At 41.9% G+C, this 26,623-nt stretch overlaps 1 protein-coding gene across 1 annotated transcript; it reads left to right on the forward strand.

Annotated features, from left to right (window-relative positions):
- wnt4 (wingless-type MMTV integration site family, member 4) lies at positions 1-25,624 on the forward strand. Its single transcript, XM_029431467.1, has 6 exons — positions 1-603; positions 21,886-21,967; positions 22,645-22,798; positions 23,163-23,294; positions 23,477-23,619; positions 24,716-25,624. The coding sequence occupies exons 1-6, from the start codon at positions 392-394 to the stop codon at positions 25,184-25,186; spliced, it is 1,194 nt and encodes a 397-aa protein (XP_029287327.1). The 5' UTR covers positions 1-391; the 3' UTR covers positions 25,187-25,624.
- The last annotated feature ends 999 nt before the right edge of the window (positions 25,625-26,623 follow it).

Raw genomic sequence — 26,623 nt, forward strand, 5'->3', positions numbered from 1 at the left:
ATTTACGCTCAGAGTGTGTTCATGTCTCGGGGTTGGAGAATTGGAAAGCCCGCAGCGCGTTGACAGACAGGTGAACCCCCGCTTGTCTCCTGCAGTGGGTGATAAGCCTTCAGAGAAAAGGAAGAACCTCCCGTGAGCTCCTTTATTTTTGGCTTGTATTGACTGTTCATCCACGCGCTGTCCGACTAGCGTTAACGCGCAGTGGAAGAAGAAAGCAAACAAGTTGATTAAGAAGAAGGGTGCGATTCAGCCCGAGCAGCTCCAGAGTTTTGATTGTATCTTTAGCATAACTCTTTTCTCCCTCTCCCTGTCCCTTCTGAGTGCGTAGTAGCAGAGGGAGGGACGGGAGAACCGGGCAGACGGACCGTGAAGCTGCGCGCCTCTCTGGTGGATGATCCACTGGATGCGGGTCGATGGATTAACAGCCTTCCGCGGAGCCTGCAGCTGCTTATTTTTTCACCGCCGAACCCCGGTCCACCTCGGGATTATTTCAGGTCTCACTGATCTCCCCAACCTCCCTCTCGAGATGACCGAGGAATATGTTTTGCGGTGCGTCCTGATGCTCTGCTGTGCGCTCCTCTCGGCCAACGCGAGTAACTGGCTGTAAGTTGGACTCCACTTTTCTACTCCTGATTTTAGAAGGTGGACCACTTCTCTCACTCTTTTTCACCTCCTCTGTTATCATTCACCTGACCTCTTCATCTTCTTCTGTCCGCTTTCCCTCCAGCTCAGTGGCCGCTCAGGTTAATTGTTAACCATCGCGCACACACGCACTCTCTCTCTCTCTCTCTCCCTCTCTCTCTTTCTGTCTCCCGCTCTTGCCCAGATTTAATAATTTACCAACACCGCTTCAGCCCCCCACAAAGACCCTTACAAAAAGTCACCCACAAGTGAAAAAGCACATGTTTCTTTTTTGGAGAGGTGCAGTTTTCCATATAGGGGAAATTTCATATTCTTGATTGAAAATGACATTACATTTTTGCATGTGAAACATAAGTTATTTGTATGAAACGAATATATTTAATGGCAGGTGGAAATGCGACAATAATATGTCCGTGTAGCCTGAAGAAAAAAGTTTCTAAAGTTTGTGTCTGATGGAATTTCGTTCTGAATTAATAGGTCTTCCTATGTTTTTTGCCAAGATAACCCTCGACCCCATCATAACATTTGGGAAATGCCGTGGTCAAGACCTTTAGCGCAGCCTGTAAAACTTTTCTAATTTCCTTGTAAAACGAATTGTGAAACCAAACAATTGTTCACTTTGCAAATCCTTCAAGGAACCATTAGAAATTCACAGACCAACTAAACCTCTAACCTGCGTTGTTAAAAAACATTTTTTCACAGTCCAAGATTCATATGTTGTCATTACCAACAGCCTATTAGAGGACAGGAGAAAGACATGCTGTTTTCTGTTAGTATTCGACAGGTGTGGGGCTTTTTATTTTTTTAATCCCCCCAAAAAGTATTCTACAAAATTTAAAGATATAAACATCTGAATACCACGTGAATATTACAGCGATTCTAAAATACTTAAAACACGTACGAATATGTTTATTATTAAGTTATGCAGGGGGACACCAAACGTGTACAAATAGTACAAATATAGGGATATCTCAGGTGATAAGAAAAAAAAGTAAAAGTTCAACAAGGTCCCTGTAAACTCACAGACAAATCCGCCTATATATTATCATCTATGTATTTGATGCGGGGGATGTGAAAGCAGTCAGACTACAGCGGCTCTAACACACAGGGTGACTCTGTAGTTGAAGTGCACAGTGCCACCTCTTCCTGGGGCCGGTCGGTTGGGTCGCATGTGTGTGCCTGCTATCCCGGCAGCCTGTGGGAGGTGGTTAGGTGGGTTTCTGCATTCCTCTGCATGAGGCTCCGCTCCATTTTCTGCTGCCATTCATTCCTCTTAACTTCAGCAGATGTACAATCCACACTCATCATTTAGGGATGACCTTTCTGTTCTCTTCCAGATAATCCAGGCTTGTGTACCTAACATTGGTATTTCCTATTGTATGACACAATTCCTTACTCTTATAATGCTCATATAGGGGCTTACATTTTGGCTGCTGTGCCAAATAGTCATGGCATGTTGACTGTCATATTTGTATTTTATTTCACTTAATTTCTCTGTATTAATTATTTTGTAAGATTTATACCAGGCTCAATACAGCCATGTGTGTTTGCATCTGAATAGCGCTGCAGATGGCCTGACTGATATTGACAGATTCATCAGAATAAATCAAATTATAGCCTTGCCAAACAGCACTGTCTACCTTGAACTCTGTCACTGAGTGCAGGGTAATTGTGCTGTTTGGGGCTGAAGGCGTGGTGACAGCAGCACAGAGCAGGCATGTACAGGCAGGCTGCCGAGCTGCCAGTCTGCTCCACTGTTGAGGAGAATCTGTGTGGGGCTGTAAGACTGTGTCTCAGTCCTCAACACATCAACATACCAAAAGCAGAGGTTTCACCTCCACATAGCAGCCACACTCGAAGCTATTAGAAGAGATTATTGCTGTTAGCTCGGACCATTAAACATGGAACAACAAACCCAGTGTAGATACCCAGCAGTTTACAGGACTGTTCATTACAGTTAGTCATGTCGATCATTTAAACTGTCAGGAGGCAAACATGCGCTGCACTGCACAGCTCTGGGATCAGCTGGTCGTGGTGGCTGATCAGAATGTATTGACATTTGTGTTTTATTATGTCTGTGTGACAATATGATATCATAAGAACCACAGTGGAGACTCATTAGTTACACTGTTACACAGTCCAGTGTTATATTATGTTCTTATTATTGTGTAATAAGTGTATATTAATTATAAAATATATTATTATCACATAGTTTGGTGAAAATATATTTTTAATTCATCTAGATATGTCAGCTTTCAGACCATAAATGTAAAAATCATCTGGTGTAGTGATTGTTTGTGAAGATAATGTAAGTTAATGGTAATGTATTAAGAACCTGCATCTTTGTACTGATGTACTCAAGCTGCTGCTAAGACAACAAAGTAAGCTAGTTGAGCTAATGCTAGTTGTAAGCTAGTTAAGTTATTAATCTGATATCTGGATTTGATGTTGTTCGCCATATGACTTCCTCAGAAATGTGGATGAGTATTCCCAACTTTGAGAAATAGTATAGTAGGCTGAAGACTTTTGACTTGATTTATATTGACATTAGCTAGCAATAGCAACCGGAAGTTAAGAGACACAAGCAGAAATGGTACAAAACAAAACAGAAACGGGAAGGTGGATAAGGTTTAAAGGGGCACTCCATTGATTTAACTCTCAAAAGATTGTTAAAAAAAAGCGATTGGTCAAAATAAAATAGATGCGGCAGCGGCTCAGATATCACAACTTATACTTCTGATAATGCAACTTGAAAGCATCTTTTCATTAGTTCATAGGTGAAACCGCTTCGAATGTTATTAGTCGATTAAATGGCCATTATCCGTTGTCATCGGGAGCTATAGATTTGAGTTGTCCGCCTCCAAGTTAGCTGGTAAACTGGATCACAGAAGGGAGGATCGAAGTAGTTAGGCAGCGACCTCTAGTGGCGGCGGTAATTATGACGAGTTTAAAAGAGGAAGTCAGGTCACGTAGTATAAACAGCGAAGACTGCTGTCTGTGTTAAACCAAAACTCAATGTTGTCGTATGTAACGTACTTAACTTACATGAAGTATGTAATGTACTTAATTTACGCACATAACTTATGTAAAAAACATACTTATTTTGACCCAATCCATATTTTTTCCCAAAAGCTAAGCAAGTAGTTTTGTTTCGATTCAATTCAAACACGTTTAAAACTGCGACCGCTTCACAAGGTGCGGGTAGATACAGTGTGCCCCGTCTGAAGCATTACAATGGTAATGATAACAGCTGATAACATTCAAAATGGGTGATTCCTGCCTATGAAAAGCTCACATCTTTCAAGCTACACCACACCTGCAGTTTGATATAAAGGCCTTCTGTTGTAAATGTGCGGACTCTAAAACCAAGGTGAGATGATGACATCACTCTGACATCCTCAGGGTTATATTCTCAGACTAGACAAATCTCCACCAGAGCCCCAGCAGGCATTATACAGCTGTTTCACTGGCTGAGTAGCACTCCTCAGAGAGCAAACTAATCTTCATGTGTAGAATTTGAGGAGTGTCCCTTTATGTAAGATCAACCAGTTGATTCAATTTCCATAAAACCAGTTCTATCAGGTTGTTTTGTTGATTAATGTGTCCTGCAACTTCTTTGGGAAAGTGACAACCTTTCCGATTAGATTATATTTTGGTTTTGCACAATTAATAGATATTTGATTTTATATTAAAACCAGAAAGGCTCAAGTAGTACACCAGCAGTGTGCAGTACTTGGAAGATTGTGAATTCACACAAACCATTATGGTTTAGAAATGTATTTAACTTGCAGTCTTCAGTTCATGTTTGCTTGGCATTGTTACCATCTATGAATCGTGCCAACAATCCATTGGCTCTAGCTTCTGAAATATGATTATTCTCTGGTTTTCCTTTTTCTATAAACTGAATACCTTCAGGGTTTTGGACGGTTGGTCATATTAAATAAGCAATCTGTCTCTGTTCTCTGTTTTCTAAGATGTTATTTATAAAATCATTAATTTATTAGTAAGAAAAATATTTAATTGCTTTAATTGATAAAGAACACAATTGTAAGTTGCAGCCTGCAAGTTCTGTTCATAAAATATATTGGAGAAATATGTATTAGAAATATTATTATTATTGTTTCAGACATGAAACATTACTTAAAATGACTTTAATTCAGAAGAGCTCAAATGTTTCTAACACCTCTCAGCTGTTCTTACGTCACATGAAACCACAGCCTGTTTATTTACCTCACCTGTAGCTCTGCCACCTTTAGCCCGTGAGCCAGGATGTGATCACTTTGCCAAATCTCTGTGGTTGCTGAGTCATGTTTAGTGTCCCGCTGCCGAATAGGGATTTCAATGCTACTTTTCATTAGTTTGTCCGTCATCAACCTCCTCCTCCTCCTCCTCCTCCTCCTCCTCCTCCTCTTCCTCCTCTTGCCCTGCTCCAACTGGTTCTGCTGCACCTGCACGCTGCTCCATTGCTGCTGTGTGTGTGTGTGTGTGTGTGTGTGTGTGTGTGTGTGTGTGTGTGTGTGCCATTTTTTTTGATTAAGCAAAAACTGGCATCTTCCCCAACAGTGGCAAACATTCAGTTATTACCACACTGACCGCACTTACAGCATCACACTCACACACATAGACATGCACAGCTGAACAGCTTGAGTGTGTGTGTGTGTGTGTGTGTGTGTGTGTGTGTGTGTGTGTGTGTGTGTGTGTGTGTTTGTGTGTGTGTGTGTGTGTGTGTGTGTGTGTGTGTGTGTGTGTACATGTGGGTTTTGAAATCAAATCAAACATCTAGGAATGTACTGGCTAGTGATAAACCAAATGAAGGACTCAGGGCTTGATTTTAGTCTATGGAAGAGCATATTCAGTTGTTTTTAACCCTTTCAGATACTTATTACAGTTAAGGAGTTTTACAGTACAGGTGTGAATGCAAGAGATTCTGTTCTGTAGTGATGGGATACTGTAATTATAGTAGCCTACACGCTTTAAAAATGTTTTTAACATTAAAGATCTCTGTCTCAGAGCATATCTATGATTGTGGGATTGCCTCCATGCGGCTCTCAACATGGCGATGGCTCAGTCGTCAGCTAGCTAACAGCTGACATAGTGCTAACAGCTTTATCAGCGGTTACCGCCGTATGAGCACAACGCAGAGTGGTCGTATCTAGATGGTAACGGTCGATTTGCGAAACTTTGTGAACACTATTGCGCAACTTGCTGCCCAACGACCTATCCTTAATTTAGCCATTCAAGGTCAATGTCCAACCGTGACCATCTAGCCACGACCGCGAAGAGCAGCAGACATCAGCTTTCCAGTGGGGGACACACGCATGGACTCACATGCAAGCTCGGCAAATAGTTGTTTACTGCTATATTAATGCTCTGAATGCTGTTAATGTTTTAGTTCTGTACTGCTAATCCACAGCCATTAAGTAGCTCTGTGAGGCTGGACTTAGGAACAGCAGGGTGCAAACATCAGCATGCTAACAATGCTAACACGCTGATGTTAAGCAGGTATAATGTTTGCTAATTAGCACCAAACACTTGCACGCTGAGGAGATGATTTAAAGGTTGCAAGTAAATAGTTATAAACCAAAGCATTAGACAAATTAAAATCTTCAGAAGGTACCCCCTTAGGGTTAGGGTTGAGAAGCTTGGTTAGGTTTAGGTATAAAAACACTTGGTTGGGTTTAGGGAAAGACCAGGGTTTGGGTTAAAATGAGTACTTGTTTTGGGTTTAGGTTAGTATTTTGTTAAGGTTAGGGAACATTTGTGGTAATGGTTAAAAGAAACAGACGCTAACTGGGTAATGAACAGCAGTTTTATCCATCCATCCTAACCTCCTCCTTCTGTGGACTTTGTTTTTGATGGTGGTCCTAGATGAAACGTCAGGTGATCACCAACATTACAATTACAATTACAATTCAGCCTGAGGTAGACATGAATGTCTGTACCAAATTGCATAACAATCCGTCCAGCAGTCGTTGAGATATTTCAGTCTGAACCACAGTGGTGGACCAACCAAACGACCGACTGACCAAAATTGCCATCCATAAAGCAGAGTTTCAAATATGAATGCAGCACTCCAAATAAAGGCCCACTGCCAAGAGCAGATGATAACTCTTTTTAGTTGTTTTACTTTCGTGCACTTGTTCAAGGCCTAACGGTCATCATGTTTTCAGTGTGTACTAGTGTGCAATTGTATTTGTCATCACAACGATCTACACAATAACCACACAATCACTTAAGTGCCACAAATAATGTGGTCCAATTGTTCCATGTTATATTAGTATTATGAATTTCTTTTAAAGTTTCATTCAGTGAGATTTGACTGATTTACATGGAAAATAAGATGACAATCTGGGAATGAAAATTCCTGCTTAATCTTCATATTGCAACAAATGTGAGCATGATCCAAAGACTTGCTGCCTGGATTATAACCAAAAATGTGATTTACAATCAATAGAAACTGTAGAATAATCAATAATGCCACATTTCTCAAATAGGTTTCTCTGCTTGTTTTGTAACAGTCTGGTGCTGGTTGCATAAAATATAACCAGTGGATCTGCTGTGCATCAATTTGGCTTAACAGTGCGCAACATCCCTCCAGCCTTCAGATGGCTGTGAAGACAGTCACCAGAGTGAAGGGAAGGCCTTCAATATAGGCTGCCTACTAAGTGTTGTTTATTACAGAGCTGGTAAGAATCACTCATTAATCTTTATTCTGCCTCACTGGCATTAATACCCTAGGTGGAATAAAACTTTAGTGTGTTGAAAAACAGAATAAAACAAGCAAAACATAAATTAAAGGGTTTGTGTGATTTCAGTTTCTTTGGGTGTGTCCTTTACCGAAAAAAAAACATTATGGACCGCGTGAGACACACTTGTTTTTTGGCCACTTAGTTTGCAGTGAACTGCTGGATTTTCATCACCACACCAAGTTACCAAGAAACAAACGGGCGCAGTCCAGGAAGTTGGACTGAGTTTTCTATCAGAGTACTCATTCAAATGTATTCTGGTTTCAAAATGTTTTCAAAGTTACTGGTAAAGAGTAAAAAACCTTAAACACCGACTTTAGAAAAAGTAACCATCGTGGCTTTGTATAATACTCTCACCACTGTTGTAGAGAAAGAAGGATTACGTCTGGCATCTGTCTAAAGAAAAGACAAAAGGCGAGAGCAGCTTTGCTCAGTTTCATTTATTTGTTTAGCTAAACTGTCATGAATCTGCTTTGGGAAAGGATGATAATCCTCATTTATTTGCTCAGGAAAGGACATCCCCTTTAAAAACTAAAAAGAGTTGAGTGTTTACTTTTCAAACACTTCACTTGGATGCCATTGGCTACTGTCAACATGAAGCAAAAGATACGGCAGCAAAGCAACCAGAATATGGAGACAAATGTGCTCCATAGTTCATATTATTTCTTAATGTCCTGGTTCAGGTGGAAGAGTTACAACGTTCCCTCTAAACTACTAAATTCCCTGTACATTATTACTCAACATCTTCAGTTGCATCATGGTGTTACACTTATCACATATAAGTCACTAACAGCTGTATATACTGTAGGATAAGCAGCACACACTCTTTCTTTCTGTTTTCTCCTTCTCGGTGTGTCTCTCTGTGTCTTCCTGCGTCTGTGTGTTTGTGAGTGTGTAAGTGTGTGAACATATGCATATGTCCTGGACAACCATGGTGAGGTGCTAAAGAGATGGCAGCTGATGGGTAACCAGAGAAAGCAGAGACCTTGGCATTGCAGTACACTCTGGCGCCTCGCACTTCTTTTAACACACACGCACACGCACACACACACACACACACACACACACACACACACACACACACACACACACACACATGAATGTGGTAAAACTGTGACATGTTATTTCGAGCCCTCTTGTCACCAGAGTGTGTACAATAATCGTGACACACTCGGAGCCGTGGGGAATCGCTCATGATGACCAGATTACCGGCAGGGCGGCTCTGGCTGACGGGGAAACACCTGGGTCGCTGAAAGACAAGAGACAGTTCTGGCAGATCCACAGAGAGGTGCACAGGGCTTTTAGGAGACATAACACATCCTCTGGCGGCCATGATGGAGGTCTCGTGCTCCCGGGCAACAATGGCTGTGAACAGCTGACTGCATTTCTGAAAGTATACTGCAATGCTTCTATTAGATGCATTGGCTAGTGACCAAATTTAACGGGAGAGGAACAGGGATTTTCCTTAAAGCGAGTTGAAAGTGTTTTGATCATATGCAAATGAACCTTACTGTGAACCAGATGTTTTCACTGTGAGGCACGGGAGACTTAAAGGAGGGATCAACCATAGACAGTATAAAAGAAGTGGACAGAGTCCCCGTGAAGTTACCTGTCGGTTTATGGACTACGGTTTCGAAGCCTTAAGTTTGGCATTTTGTCCGTTGCCATCTTGAAGTGACACCTGAAGTGACATGAGAGGGCGGAGCTAAGTATAACGGAGCATTGAATAAGACATTTTTAGGCGACCAAAATGTTACAATTGAAAACATAGTGTGAAAGGGTTAAAGTTCTAAGATGAAAACACAGACAACAGTAGACACTGTGGGAACGACCTGTCAATCACAAGGTAGCCACGCCCTAAAGCATAACCAGCTTTATCGTCTAATTTACTCAGTCAAATAATATTTATACCTACGAACACTTTCCCCCAGGAGACCGCTGCTTGTGTCCCGTGTGAAACCAAAAGTTAACAATTTTTTAACGTAATTAAAGCACTTAACTAACGCCTCATATGTACTTAAGTAGGTCGTTAGTTGCATAAACAGGTTCTGCCCTTCAGAACAAGCACACTGATCGCTCACGTTTCTGGACATTGGTAGGAGAACACAGGTGAGGTATCATACAAACTGTTGTATGAGCTTACATTGTAACACACAGACGTGATACACATATTTTAGATTTGGTGTGACATTCACATTCTGAGGATATTACTATCTCTGATCGTGAATACATTTCCATAATCCATAAAGACGCTCCTTAGCCAGAACTTGCCTGAGAATCATCAAGTTTCTTTTCAGTATCAAAGTAATCAGTGATAGTTGTCTGTACATCTAAGGTACATTGCTAACAAGAACTGCTAATAACTAATTTTCCAAAATGTAAACAAATAAAGGCTAAAAAAACTTACTGCAAGAGCACACTCAGGAGCATAAGCAACATTTAAGGATATTTATGGTGACATTCAATGTTTGACTTAAAACCGAAAGCTTAGGGAGTTTTACACGTGTAAAAGTTGGGGATTCTGTTCAGTAGTGATTGCTAGGTACCAGATAAGCTCTAACTTCTAACCTTATACACAGAGTGCTCTTTATACACACAAACCTGTGTACAACACACAGTTTATACACGTGTGTTAACTGTGTAAATAGTTAGCAGGAATGGTGCATGTCCAAACCTGCCCGCTCGCTGCACATGAATGATTTCAGTTTGACAGGCAAGCTTATCTCCTTATCTATCCAAACTGAATGTGAAAATACAAACAACCACAAATTCCTCTTTGACACTGAACAACTCAGAAATAATGCAATCACATTCTTTTTGGCTTATGATTCCATTCACTTGTTTTTAACCAACAAATTGGCACTATAGTAGATGAAAGCATTAATCTACATCATTGTGCCATCCTGTTCATTTGCTCAGTTGACGGTTCTTTAATTTGAAATTTAAGATTAGCCAACTCAACTAAATGAAGCCATATCCTTCTAAATGTCCCAGCTTTGCTGAATATGTTCCCTTTCATATTGTCTTTTGACATTAATAGGCTATAATTAAAACAAATTCCCCAAAATATATCTTACCATAGATTTACAATAACTACAGATACATTTTTAATCTCCCATTTCTTTCTAACTAAGTGACAGAGGTGGGCCCGAGGGATCAAGGGACAACGGCCCCCAATCTGATTGGTCACCCCGATGCTTCCTCACCAGATGTTTAAGAGACTCGTGGAAAGTGGTTGAATACAAACTGCATCTTTCTTTGTAGGCATGTCAGTGGCAGTGCTCTATGGATGGCAATGCCGGTCTATCTGCTTTATACGGACAGTCATGGTTCCCAAAGGACCATTCAACGTGACACTTGCTGAATCCTTTCGTCTGCAAACAAAGAAAGGAACGTCTGCACTTTATGCATTGTACAGCACAGTGTATGGTGTAGTTTTACGGGTGGCCATTCTTTTTAAATACGTGGCCAATAACTGTAGCTTGGCTATTTAAAAATGGCTAGTTTGTGCAGGATGTCCCACTTTGGGGATCTGATACGTTTTGTACCAGTTTCACCCATGTGGTTAGCTGGCTAAGAAGATGACTTTAACAGAACACAAAAATCTGAATCAAGTCCTGCATTTAGAAACAGCGATTGTTTCCCAAGACCTCCAACATGGCCGCCAGACTGTTTGTTATATCACCTTTATAGACATAAACAAGACATTAGAAAACACAACAAAGAATCTGATAACAGTGACACTAAGACAGGCTGAATTATAAGGATGGATGAGGCTGGTATGCATGAACATTATACTGACACTCACCCACACACTAATTGATCCCTGGCCTTTAGAGGGCACGGCACTAACAACAGGCAGGAGGTTAATTTCATGGTTTTTGTTGCTTGTTTTCCCAACTCTGTGTGTGTGTGTGTGTGTGTGTGTGTGTGTGTGTGTGTGTGTGTGTGTATGTGTGTGTGTGTGTGTGTGTGTGTGTGTGTGTGTGTGTGTGTGTGTATGTGTGTGTGTGTGTGTGTGTGTGTGTGTGTGTGTGTGTGTGTGTGTGTGTGTGTGTGTGTGTGTGTGTGTGAGGGTTGTGGTGTTGGCAGAGCGTGTTATTTTTAGGGGGAAATGAGCTCTAGTGGAGCCAGCAGCATATAAATAAACCCAGACACACGCGTGGGCACACACACACACACACGCACACACACAAACACACACTCACACACACACACTGGCCTCTAGCTGCTCAGTAACTGCGTTAACTGAACTCATCAGATGCTTTTTCTCTTCTTATCACTTTATTGTCTCCCTGCTTTGCTTCTATTTGTTCTCTCCTTCACTGTTTTATTTTTAAATGATTCCCTTTGACCTTTTTCCATTGTCTTTCCCATCACTTCCTCCCTTCCTTCTTATCTTCATCCTTTCTTAGAAGCTACTGTTTCCCGCTAACATGTATTTTATTTGTCACTGAATACATGAGAGCGAGGCTATTTGGAGTATTATGACTCAAAATTAGACACACGTAGTCCTTCATACCGTAACTCACACGCCCACCCATTGTTACCACCATCACTAAACCTCCTGAACTAACTACAGTGCTTTTTTTTCATTTTGATGTTTGGTTTAATAAGCATTTGATACATTTTCTTCTTCAGTGAGATACCCATGATTTGGGAATGGCTATTTTGTTAAATTTCTTTTCTCATTTTGAATAAAAGAAGTTTTAAGAATGTCCCATATTTTTCACAACATCCGATGACAATTCTTTTTTTTTGATTTTATTATTCCAACAACAAGCCTGCACGACACCTGGCAGCAGTCAACCATTTGGTGTTAGATGTTGCTGTAGGACCATGGTCATGGCTATGTTATGGAAAAGTCCTCATATGAGACCAGATGCAGCTGCAGGGAAGTAAACAAGTCCAAGTAAAGTAGCTTCATCTTCCTCACATGTCTATGAGCCATATACACCTGACAACAATCACTGCAGTCTAAAACAAAAGCCTTACAATAAACCTTACCTCCATGAGGGTTATAATGTTCTGACAGGTGTTTCTATTATTTTGTACACCCCATTTATATCAATGAGTGTAGGCTAAATAACAGGAAGACTTCTCTGTATGATGCACTGCAGTACAACAGCGCCACACACTATCACTAACCATCGTCCTCCAGTCAAACCTGAAACAGGAGCAACACAAACGGAACATTAGAACCTTCATGGAGCTCCACTAAGAACACTACGCTGCTGCAGCACTCTTTGCTGATGGTGGACCGTTGTGTTAGACTGCATTAGTTTTGGCTTGGTGGAACTGGCCACAGAGTGTAAGTGTCCCACTACTTCCTGCATTGGCAAAGAATGATGGCATTGGACTTGTAAGCAGTTATACGTCCTCAGTAGAAACCATAATTCTCCACCTTCATGGGCACTAAACAAAGAAAGAAAAAATAGGCTGTGTGTCAATGGCCATCCATCTGTTTGTAAGCAATTTAACTAACATCAGGTTAGTAGATGCAGATGCACTGTTGTTCAGGTTACTAACAGTTTAATATACATTGCTTATCTATTTACAACAGTGGTTCCATTATTTACTGTAGTTATGTTTGAGGCATCCAGATATACAACGCAAACAGAAACCTGCCAGCCAATCAGATACTCTTATTTAAACTGTGCAGAAAATTTAGTTTTTCACTTTGGCGTCTCAATCTATCATCCAAATGTTAAGGACAGTTCAAATCAGTGGTGGGTAGTAACGCATTACATTACTCCATTACATGTACTTTTTTGCAGAATTATTTTCACTTCAGTACATTTTGCGATAAAAATCTATTCAGTTACATTGGGCAACACACTTCTCGCTAATTTTACTAATTTAGCTATAAATCATTTTTATATTTAGTTGAGCTCACATGCACAACAGCGAGAGATAAGACATCCTGTACACACACACACACACACACACACACACACACACACACACACACACACACACACACACACACACACACACACACACACATGGTGCAGAGCCAAGCATCTTGAGGATTCAGTAAGTGACACAAAGTTTTGTTCTTGTGGTTTTGTGCATATTTTGTCATGTGTCTGCTTCTGGATATCAAATCAAATCAAATTTATTTATATAGCCCAATATCACAAATTATACATTTGTCTCAGTGTGCTTTACAGACTGTACAGGTTACGACACCCTCTGTCCTTAGACCCTCGCATCGCACAAGGAAAAACTTCCTAAAAGAAACCCCACAATTAAAGGGGGAAAAATGGAAGAAACCTCAGGGAGAGCAACTGAGGAGGGATCCCTCTCCCAGGACGGACAGACGTGCAATAGATGTCGTGTGTACAGGATATGGCTCTATAGTGACAATTAACCTACACGTCACGTTTGTTATTACCCGTTGAGAACTTGTTTGAATGCAATAATCTAAAGTTACTCCCTTCTAGTTTTTTATGATATGTTTTACTCAAGTACTACTTTTAATTCTACTTGAGTCAATATAATTATAAAGTAACAATACTTTCAGTGAATACGTTCAATCTACATACCACTGGTTAAAATGACTTGACAAAAGTTCTAGGATAATGATACAGACACAGGTCAGAGGTCAGAGGTCAGCTTCAGAAAGGCAGGTGCTTACTGATATGGGACTTGAACACTTTCAGACAGGTTTTCTTTCTCTCTGAATGTACAGCATTCCCTCACTGATGTGGCATATTAAGGACATTTTATGGATTTACTGACTCAGATGTTTTCACATACCTGCCGGTTTCTAGACATTCAGATATTTAATGTTAAGATTCATATTCCAGATTCAAACTAAAATGTCATTATGGAATAATCCACCGGGTACTATAGATCCAAACCTCTCCAAGTATTCTCTAGATCTAAGAGGATATTTTAGGAAAGTGGAGAATCTATACACAGGTTCAAAGTTGAGTTTTTTTCCATCCATCTGTATTTTGGGCTCATAAACAGTGTATCATGCAAATAGTCGTGTTTTCTCAAGAACAATGTGCACATGGCACGACATTCAGAGCAGTCAGATGTCTGAAGCCACACACAGCAGGTAGGAGGGGGAGTTAATGTCTAGTACAGTCAGCGTGGTATGTGGCTGAAGGTAAACTGAGAGGATAGTGCCCTCTACAGGTCACTATATGTTTTACATACTGTAGGTGTCACTGCAGAGGAGACAAGGAGGGTTAGCTCAGGTCACACTTGTCTTTACGAGCAGCTTAAATCTCCAACTGCCTGCTCTCTACTTGCAGTCGGTATGTAAGGGTTTCTTGAGCTCTGTACTTTCTTGACATAAAACTAACTCAAACTTTTGCCCTTGCATCATGTGAGAAACTTGTTGCAGCGTTGCCTGCCGGTCTCTTAGCTGTTTTGAGACCTGTGCACAGTGTCTCAGTAGAAAAAACGTTTCTGAGACTCTTTCTTGCAGCTCTCCTCCTTGCATTTCCCATCCATGCTATATTTACCTGTCACTGTGTACCTCTGCTGTGTGCTCAGTGCTGGAAAGGCAAACATGAGGATATTTTCATATAAATACACATGAGAGGTGATGGATGCACAGAGAGTGTGCTACAGTTTGTGAGCATGTGTGTGTGTGTGTGTGTGTGTGTGTGTGTGTGTGTGTGTGTGTGTGTGTGTGTGTGTGTGTGTGCGTGTGTTTGTGTGTGTGTGTGTGTGTGTGCGTGTGTGTGTGTGTGCGTGTGTGTGTGTGTGTGTATGTGTATGCGTGTGTGTGAGAGAGGGAAGTTTGCTGACGCATTATCATGCAGATGTGTCCAGCCTCTATATCTCCTCCCTCCTCTTCATTTCTCTCTTCTCTACGGTCCCTTATTTCTCTTCCTTTCGACCCTCATTTTAGCTGATTTTATACTTAATAGAAGATCATTTGTCAAGCCATTATATTCAATGTTGAATAAAAATTGTGACAGAGAAGCGGAAAACTGATTGACCAGACACATTTCAGACAGGAAGGTGGTGCACAGTGGGAGGCAGCTTTAAGTCACTGACCTATACGTAAACAATGCAATTCTACTAGTTTCTCTTAAATCCAGATAATGTTGTTAAGTTTATCTTTAGTCTTTTTAAATCAAGAGAATGCAGAGGACAGCTCTGTTAATTTTGCCATTCTAAACCATAAAATAGGGGCTGCAACAAAAGCTTAATACATCAGCTATGTTTTAGGATTTAATAATTTGTTTATTTCTTTGCTCTATGAAATGTCGGGGAAAAGTGTGAAAATGCTGCTCACAAGTTGCCAGAACCCAAAGGTATGTGGCAGGTTTTGTCTGACCAAAGGCAGTCAATTTAAAGTTATGCAAAACAGTCAAAATAAATCAGCAGCAAATACTCTCATTTCAGGAGCAGAAATGAGAAAATATCTGCAAAAGAAATGTTTTTGACATTTTGGGAAATACGCTTATTGGAATCGTGCTGAGAGTCAGATGAGAAGATTGTTACCTTTGAAACATTAGAGAGTGATATCAATCCTCTCATCTGACTCTGCAAGAAATCTATAAATGTATTTCCAAAAATATCAAACTAAAAAAACTTGAAAAAAATAAGTTCAGGACCTGGATCAGCTCCCAGAGCTTTCAATCACATCTCATGGTCTTCATTAAGAATGAGGCTCTGAAGGATGGTAAGTGGACCTATAAGCCTAGATTATTTTGTTACATAGGACTTAACTTAACTATTAATTGATTATCGAAATGGTTGTTTCTTAATTTTAATGTTGATCCGATAAACACGTGTCGACTAATCTTTTCCGCACTAGAGGGGAGTTCTTGAAAATGCAGTAATTAAGTATTTACAATGTGCAAAAGCAGTTCAAAAGGGATTCACCTTTTTTATGTTAGACCTTATTTCCTGTCTCCAGATAACAACCTGCATAATAAACGTCTCCTCTGTTTAGAATTATCTCTTATTTTCAGTCTCAGCCTCCCATGAGGCCGTGGGGGCTCTGGGTGGGAGGTATGGAGCATTCCACCTGGACTGTAGTGCGTTCGCGTGTTTGTGTTGCATTACACATCGCAGCCTTCACAACACCACTGGCTCCACTGGGCTTAGGCCCCTGGGATTTAAGCACGCAACCACCAGAGGCCAGAGAGACAGAGAGGAAAGGGAGTGGAATGAGGATGAGATGGTGTGTGTGTGTGTGTGTGTGTGTGTGTGTGTGTGTGTGTGTGTGTGTGTGTGTGTGTGTGTGTGTTGCTCTGTCCTTCTACAGGTCTCTCTTCTGTCTCCTTGTTGAGGCGTTTTGTTAACCTCGACTCTGGGAAGCGAAGGGTATACACAGCAGAATGAACAGATAAAGTTTGGCATGGCTGAAAACACTCACACACACACTCGCTCAAGGCCTGTGCTGAACTTTTCCCACGCGTGTATACACACACACACACACTCTCTATCTCTCTTTCTCACACACACACACACACACACACACACACACACACACACACACACACACACACACACACACACACATCCAGAAAATCACCTGAATAACATCTTATCCAATGTTTATTAAATGTTTCCAGGGTGAATGTGAGGCCAGTGGGATGCCGTCCAGCTGTGTGTGTCTGTGCGGTGCTGCCGTCAGTCAGGCAGGGGTCTGTTGTCGTCTTGTGTTTTCTCCATGGGTCGCTGTTATCGCTGCCTGATAGTCTCCGAGCTGGATGCTCTGCCCAGGGCTGCGCTAAACAACAAAGAGGGATCAAGCGGCGCACATGGCTTTGATGAAACCCTCGCTACTGCAAATCAGAGTGGGGCAGAGCTGAGTTGGACTCGATCCACATTGGGGGGGCAGGTCCTGTAGATTAGGGATGAGAAATAACCTCACAGAGGGCTCGTGGACTGACAGTGGAGTTTAGGATTCCCCCAACCATTTAGATATACTACAACTCAATTCAGACAGTTTAAAAATAAAACTAGCAGGTCTTCTTAGCACTGTTATCTTTCCACATTTTCATATCAGTGTACTTCCTGGCTCTCGGAGAGCACAGACCTCCGCCAAGGCCAATGGTGCATTCACTTGCTCCTCGAATGGTCCCGTTTCCAGAGTCTTTCTACCTACTTTGGTGGGTTCATGAGCTTGAAGTTGTAATGTGGAAACAACACGGACACTACATAGAAGAATTGCACATGCAAATGTTTTGTGTTACTTAGAGTGTTCAAACAACACGCTGATATTTCTCCCCAAATTGTTGTTCCGACATTAGACGCCTACTAATGATGTCTTTAAACCTACAATTCTTTTTTGATGCCAGCGGACACAAGTTGTGAACACAACATCCACACATCACGTTTTAACGATTAGGCCTATATGGCAAAAATAAAAAAATATATATATTTTGGGAATTAGTTTCTATGACTTTACATTTGTTCTTGGGGATATTATTATAGTGCTTCTCTTTTATTGGACAGTGGCAGTTGATATTGATAGAGCATCCTGCTGCTGCTATTGGTGTTCTCTGTAGTAGAGTCTAGTGCAGGGGTGTCAAACTCATTTTAGTTCAGGGGCCACATACAGCACAATTTCATCTCAAGTGGGTCGGACCAGTACAATCACAGCATAATAACATATAAATAACGACAACTCCGTATTTTTACCTTCGTAAAGTACAAGTTAATTCTGAAAATGTTCAAGTTTAATGAACTATCGTTTTACAAAACATTATGAACAACCTGAAATCTCTTGAGAAAGAAATGTGCAATTACATCAATATTATGCCTCAGTTTATCATTTACACATGTGTATTACACAGTGGTGAGCCGTCAGGACCAGCAAGGCCTTCTCTGCTGGCCTAAACATCATCAGAATATAATTTTAATTTTGATATATTTTTTCCACAAATATGTATTCAATTATTCCCCATAGTCTGTTCTCTTCATTTCATAGCTTTCCTCTTGGTTGCGCTGCTTCCAGCCTCAGATGGAGATTTGGAGGGCTGGCCTTTATGTTAGAGCTTTTATCCAATCATATTTCAGCCATCATGTGTTGCCAGGGTCCAAGAGATCTGCCCTTAGGCCTTCAGAATCAACAGTGCGGGCGCCTGTAGCTTAAAGTGAACGGAAACAAAACTGTGGCGTTAACCAATCAGATTTCGAGTTGGGGACACTGGGGCCAGCTAGAAGGCGTACGATAACGTCAGCACGTGCACGTCTTTTGATTGGATACGCACTATTGAGAGGCAGAGCTATGCAGAGCTAGCAAACTGAACGAGCTAATTTGTGTAGATTTCTACAAGCTGGTTTTTTTCAACCCACAATGGCTGAAGGAGGAGAAGAGATCAGTTCCAAGACGAACCTTTCGAGAAAAGCTAGATATTGTGAGAAGAGAACGGCCAACAACGATGCTAGCGAGCCTATCACAGGGTTTGTCCAAAGCACGGCTGGGCACTTACAAGTAACGGTGCTTTTGAAAACCTTTGGGACACCCGAGTGGATCTACAGCTCAACGAACAAGTGCGCAGGGAAACGGAGCTCCACAACGAAAGGGTGAACAAAAATAGGGAAATGCGGATTTATTGATTATAAATGCTTCGGAAATATTAATATAACTCTGTTGTTAGGGTGATGCAACGCCCGGTTATACTGCATTTCTGTCTAAATGTATAGTTTCTAGAGCCATGGCGTCATAATGATGGTATTAAGAGGTGGAATAATTCAGGTAGGACTGTGTAGGACACTAGGTGGGAAATGCACGGCCCACCACTGATATTACATATTACTTACAGATCACAGTGTATCTACAAAGGCACAAAACATTTCGTCACAGGTATCTGGAACAGTAGTTTACTTTATGATCATCATTTTAAGTCATCCCGCGGGCCGCATGTTTGACACCCCTGGTCTAGTGGGATTGATTGTATTTTGAGTTGGGTCTATTTATCCTCAAGTGTATTTAGATCAGCTCTGAGTGTGCTCAGATCTTCTTTTTTTAGATGAATTTATGGTTACAGTAGGTTGTCCAATGTGTTGGACCCATAAAAACCTTTATATCCTGTAGTTGTAATTTCAGCCAAAGATTTAGTCCCGCTTGTATTTTTCTAAGATTGGTGAAAGGTCTGATTTTCACTTAAAATAAACCCGATCAAGGGACTTCAGTGTGGGAGACATTTCATGAAATACATTCAGCTACCTCCTACTTTTTAGAAATCTATATTACCTTCCTTACTTTACCTGTCGGAAAAATAGCTGTCAAACAGGCTGAAGGGTGGTCATTTGTATGTGGGTTTGCTGCTGCCAGCAAACCCTTTTACATTGTCATTTGATCCATTGTTAGCATAGAAATATTGATTAGTGCAACTTAAAAAAAAGAAATTGGGGCTTCATGACAGGAAAACATTGGACACACTCTGATGAAGGATGCAGGCCTTGGTGATGCTCTGGAGGAAACTCAGGAGTCCCCCTTCTGAGAGAGTGAGGTCACCCCCCAGGGTGGATGTGAGCGGATGTGGCTGAGATGTGGTGGAGTGGCAGAGAGCGGGGGTATCACAGCGATGAGTGCCAAATACTGATACTGTCTGGAAGGGAGAAGAGAAAGAAAAGAGAAACAGAAAGACGGAGAGAGATTATCTGAACTGTGGAGAGGAGGAGATGAGAGGGTGAATGGAGAGGAGCTGTTTGACCTCTGGAGGGATGATATATTAATTATATTACAAATAGTACTAAACATAATGCACATATGCTAAACTTGTTCTATTACTACTTTTATCCCCTTAGGGTTTGAAAGATAGGGTTTGAAAGAGCTGAGATGTAGCAAACAGCTAATCTATACTTAATAAAATCAATAATTAGAATGTAAAACACTCACCTGGTGAACAACGTTGGTTGCATGACTTTGTGTTGTGCATTATAGCTTTGTCAATAATCTGCCAGCAGAATTCTCTGCAATCTGGATGTGTGCCACAGCTTGATTGAGACGGGCTCAGAGGGCTTTACAGAGGTATGTGTGGTCTTGGGAACTCATAACCCAAGACTCATAAAACAAGCTTGAGAAACCTTAAGGAAAAACATGTCTGCTTGTACAGAATGGTAGCCTAAAAGTTAATTTTGTTGGAATTTGCCTTATTAAAGGCCATTTTGATATTCTAACTCTGTCCACTGTATGTAGGAGCCTGCAAATACTGAATAATAAGATAGTAAAGTAGCTGTCTTTGTCCCTTCAAGACTGCTTCTTACACAGCTGTGGTGTTACATTTCACAATGGATGCTTTATGGCGTAATCATTTAGGTGAGTATGTACCAGTGTGTAGCCTAATGCAGTGCAAAATCAACTGGCCAAGGACAATCTAATGCAAATGCTAGGATGTAATGTAGTTTATCTTTTAATATGTTGCATGTTAATACTTGAATATACTTTGGATTTTGCCTTTTAAACAACACTGTGTTTTTCTTTCATCTTGATGAAGGGAGTAGTTTTGGAAACATTTTGGGAAATAAACTGATTTGCTTTCTTTCTGAGAGTGAGGTCAGAAATCAGAATCTGGTTTATTGCCAAGTAGGTTTTCACATACAATGAATTTGCCTTAGTGTAACGGTGCATAAGCAAGAAACATGAATATAGATAAGATCAATGTCTGTTCTGTTTAAGTATAGAGCTGGAGTCAACGTGTGGTAAGTCTAGTTTAGCAGGGGTAAACAGAAAAGTATAGGAAAGTGTTCGCAATGCTAAAAAAGACAACTAGTAGATATCTATTTTTTTTTTATTAACTCAAAAAAAGAAAAAAAGAAAGAAAGAATGAAAATAGTTGGAAGTGTTTCTATGAATAAAGAACGATAAAGATAAAATATTTATTTCAAAACTCTATGACTGCACTGGTGATGAAGAGCGATCATGTGACCTGCAAAACCTTCCATTGTTTGCAAGATTTGTAGACTCAGCATTTGCCTAAGTGAGCACACTTTGAGCGGTGTAGACCGTACATGATCAGGGCTGCTCCCTCTGTGGGGCTCACTGCCAGCTTATGAGAAAGCCTATTTCTGTCAGGTGCAGCCGGGACTGGAGATATGAGACTGAAGTGAGGTGAGGTGGATGTGTGAGGGTCAGGGCATCCAGACTGATGCCATTTTCTCACACATCTTAGATTGTGTGTGTGTGTGTGCGTGTGTGTGCGTGTGTGTGTGTGTGTGTGTGTGTAGTATATCTTCCTGACCTGTCTGGCCTGGAGGTGCTGTGCACGATAAGCCACTTTCCCTCCTCTCAGTGTCCTCACAACCAGACATTTATCCAAAACATTCCCACAACGTCATGGGAACCAACCGTCTGTACACAAGGGGAACAATATCTGTGACAATAACTACCAAAGTGACACAATATGGTGGAGATAATATATCGCCTCTATCTTGCTTGTGTCTCACCTTGTACCTCTTTAACCATCAAATTCAGTCAGCTTATCCTCCTGAATGTTACTTTGTAACCACCATGTTTTTTCAGGCCGCCTACTGCACACTAAAGGGTTCCTGTTTTTTTTTCTATCAGGTACCTGGCCAAGCTGTCGTCAGTGGGAAGCATCAGGGATGAGGAGACGTGTGAGAGGTTACGAGGCCTCATCCAGAGACAGGTACATACCTCTTCCTTTTTGCACCTCATTTGCTATAAAGTGTGTTGAACAGTCTTTTCCTGTGCCAGGGAATATCACAACGTTTGTGGTGATAAGGAGACGAAAATGAGGTTGATATGATCTCCTCAAAGCCACCAGACTGCATTGAGGGGTGGTGATGGCCTAGTGGTCTAGTGGTACACCTTCCAAACTAAACACTAGAAGGTTGGGAGTTCAATACCAGGCTGCCACCATTGTACCCCTGAGCAAGGCACTTCATCCTGAGTTGCTCCAGGGAGGCTGTCCCTGTAGTTAGTTCACTGTAAGTCGCTCTGGATAAGAGCGTCTGCTAAATGACCTGTAATGTAATTGACAGAAACTGTAATTTTACCTTTATCCCAACGGTCTTTCCAGTGTTCCAGCAATCACCAGCTCTGGTTTGAGAGTTTGAAAGGGACTGAATAAGTAAAAAAATAAGTAACCACAGTAACGGTTTAGTAACATTGCTTTCCGCCGCGTTCGTGACGTCGAACGTGACCTTTACTGTCAACATCTGGCAATAGGAAAGGAGCTATTGCCTAATTTAACGTGTTTTCCCCGCATTTAAAAACCTGCATATACATGCTCAGTTTGGTGGAAAAAGGTTATATGCGTACTGCGTGTGTGGCTGACGTAGCTCCTGTGTGTCTCTTCTCCAGGTCCAGATCTGTAAGCGCAGTGTGGAGGTGATGGATGCGGTGCGTCGTGGAGCCCAGCTGGCTATAGACGAGTGTCAGTTCCAGTTTCGCAACCGTCGATGGAACTGCTCCACTCTGGAGACCATGCCTGTGTTTGGCAAAATTGTCACCCAAGGTAAGATTATACACTGCAGCGATTCCTGTCACCAACTCCCCACAGCTGTTTGACACTAAGACACGTTTATCAGTCAACTTTACTGCCTGCATGCATTTACAACACTGGGCCCAAACATTTTTTGATATCACAAAGCTGATTTGATGTGGATTATTCCAATTTTAAATATTGTGACATTTTTTGAGCTACTTTCCATTTGTATTGGCTTAACAAGCAGCTGCATGTCTGGGATCCTTCCCGGAGACTTTATTACGCCCTTTATCTGTACAAGGTTTTTCGTGCCATTCAGAATGAGAAGCTCTTTACATAATGAAACAATATGACTGTGTGTGTATGTCTGTGTGTGTGCTTGTGTATGTGTTAGGCACCCGTGAGGCAGCCTTTGTGTATGCCATCTCAGCAGCCAGTGTGGCGTTTGCGGTCACAAGGGCCTGCAGCAGCGGAGAGCTGGAAAAATGTGGCTGCGACCACAATGTACATGGAGTCAGTCCAGAGGGTAGGTCTCTCTTTCTCTTTCACACAAACACACAAATACACACACATGCAAAGGAAACAGAAGGGCCAACTGATCCAGTATATTCCAATGCAATAGATTTAATGAAAAAAGTGCAATGTTTTAGCAGTTTGAAGTGCCATATACCTGACCACTTCCCGTCTCTATCTTAATATTTTTTATAGGGTTCCAGTGGTCGGGCTGCAGTGATAACATTGCATATGGAGTGGCCTTTTCCCAGTCATTTGTGGATGTGAGGGAGAGGAGTAAAGGCCAGTCCTCCAGCCGGGCTCTCATGAACCTGCACAACAACGAGGCTGGCAGGAAGGTAACTCACTGCCCTTGATGTGAAATGTGAACGAGCCCTTTTGTAGAACAGTATTATGTTGGGGCGAAGGACAAAACAAAAACATGAGTCGTTACCTCGTCTCTGCCACCCCAGACACAAGTCAATTCTCAAACTATGAAAACCTAACGTGAAACAAACCGTACAGCCCCCAGTTAGCACCACAGTAACAAAAAACAGATATCTGAGCCCCACGTGAAGATTATTGGATAGCAGGGTTATTTTGACTGACTCTCAGAGTTTCAGCAGTTTAGTCAAATCTTGGGTATTCTTACCCACTGACTGACTGACAGTAACAAATACACAGTAAACATATCAACACTAGAAGAGACAGATATATAGCTGTAGAACACAATACACAATATAAAGAATACATTAGAATAATCTAATACTTACAATACATATGCCAAACTACTACAACTGAAATATAAACAGGATAACGTACTATAGTAGTGTTTTCTAATAACTGATGATTGTGATGAATTTAGATTGTATGGACACAGTAGTAGAGGTGAAATACTGCCCCCTTTTTCTTTGGAGCAGGTGGCTCGGAAACTGCACATTGCATCTTTAAGTCTTCCAAAATAAATCCAGGTTTACATACATCCAAGTCAAGTTTCATGGCCATTAAGACAAGTCCAGGCCAAGTCAAGTTTTAAATATTTCTAGATAAGTGCAAATCAAGTTTCAGGTCATTCGAGAAAAGCTGAATCAAGTCCTAAATCATTAGGGACAGATTCGAGTGTCTTCAGGTCACATGACACAAGTCGCTGTCAAGTCTCAAATCTCTCAAGACAAGTCAAGTTTCAAGTCATATGAGACAAGTATATTTCAAAAGACAGCAGTCAAGTCAAGACTCATGTGTGACTTGAGTCCGAGTCTCAAGTCGTGGTAGTAGTAGAACATGTTGTTGTAGTTGTTACTGTAAGCACAAACAGTCAGCATTTGAGAGATGAATGTTGCAGCTATCTGTAGCAGCTATTCTTTATGGATATTATGCATTGCCATCACACTATTTCCACACTAAGTCCTTTCTAAGTCCTTTCTGCTAACCAAAGGTTATTTGGTATCTCTGCAGGCCATCCTGTCCCACATGCGAGTGGAGTGCAAATGTCACGGTGTGTCAGGCTCCTGTGAGGTGAAGACCTGCTGGAAAGCCATGCCGCCCTTCCGCAAAGTGGGAAATGTCATCAAAGAGAAGTTTGATGGTGCGACTGAGGTGGAGCAGCGCAAGGTGGGCACCACCAAAGTCCTGGTGCCTCGAAACTCCCAGTTCAAACCTCACACAGACGAAGATCTGGTCTACCTGGAACCCAGTCCAGATTTCTGTGACTATGACCCCCGCACCCCGGGTATGCTGGGCACGGTGGGCCGCCAGTGTAACCGAACCTCAAAGGCCATCGACGGCTGCGAGCTGATGTGCTGTGGCCGCGGTTTCCAAACGCAGGAGGTGGAGGTGGTGGACAGGTGCAGCTGTAAGTTCCACTGGTGTTGTTATGTCAAATGCAAACAGTGCCGCAAAATGGTGGAGATGCACACTTGCCGGTGATGGGAGTGGGGGGCACAGAGGGCACTGCTGATGAACAAAACAAACGCCCCAGACTCGATTACTGAGGTCAGAGGGAGCAAGGAGGACTGTTGAACCTCCCTCATCTCCTGCTTGAAACCACCCCACCCTCCTACTGCCGGTCAACGGAAACAGACTGTGTGGCTGAGAGGTCAAATGTCATCCTATTCATTTTATGCCACCTTAATGGATATCAATAGATTATGCATGGGATTTCCTTTAAAGCTACAGATGCAGTTTGTTTCTTCTCAAGTAGAGAGCATCTTTTACTTTCTGTCTCCCTCCCTCACCCTTACATTTGCTTTGTCATTGATTGCTTCTTATTTTTGTACTGTTTAACTTATTTGTTGAGACTGAGGAGATTGACGGGGGTTGAACCTAGAAGGAGGGGATAGACGAATGGAGATAATAAGGGACGAACTGGACCCACGGGTGGGCAGATGGGTGGGTGGGGTTGGGGTGGGGTCAAGAGGAGGGTTGTTTGCCCTCTACCCTTGCTGCTGCTGCTTCGGGGACTCACTTGGAATGCTGGATGTCAAAAAGGGAGACGCCGAGTCCGTCAGAGGACGGACTTGACCAACAAGGAGGAACATGTCGCAGACGGACCTTCTGTGATTTGCTTCTTGTGTGTACATGGCTGTGCTGCGCTGAGGTTCAGTTGCTTGTGAGTCATTTATTTTGCCCCCTGCAATGCCCTGATGCTGCTCCACTCACTCACACACACGGACACACACACACACACACACACACACACACACACACACACACACACACACACACACACTCACTGTCTTTCTGTCAGAGGCATAATGATGGACAGGTGAAAGCCACTGTCAGCTCCTTCCTGTCTTATATGTAGACCTGTAGCATTGGCAGGTGATGGCCGCGACACACACACAACACACACATACCCAGCAAACATTGCTCCAACACCTGTATTCATCCACAGCTGCTACCTGCAACGAGAAGCCAGAAACCTTACATCAAAACATTTTCCAGATCAGATTTTAAATTATTTGTTCCCATCTCAGAATATCATACTGGGAAAATCTTGCTTATTTGGATTGATGTTGATCTTGGCCACCTCCTGCACGTCGCCATCTGCCAAGCGCTAGTTGGCTTAATGCAAACAGTAAATAGAGTAAACGCACAGGGACCTGCATGCACCAGCAAACACACTCGATGTAAACACACACAGATACACAAAGGGATCTGCCAGAGGCTTGCCAAGCATATTCACCATGCATGATGACTGAAGCACTTTCTCTCCAAGCGCACATAGAGCCCTCACCCCACAGCAACGAGTATCTGACCACACATTCAATTTCCCTTGTTCCTCTCATATACACACACACACATGTTTCCCATGCCACTGTCAGGACTTTATTGTTGTCTTGTACCACCACCATAAAGCCAAGC

Source organism: Cottoperca gobio, chromosome 5 (assembly GCF_900634415.1).
Source record: "Cottoperca gobio chromosome 5, fCotGob3.1, whole genome shotgun sequence".
In the NCBI taxonomy this organism is placed as follows: domain Eukaryota; kingdom Metazoa; phylum Chordata; class Actinopteri; order Perciformes; family Bovichtidae; genus Cottoperca; species Cottoperca gobio.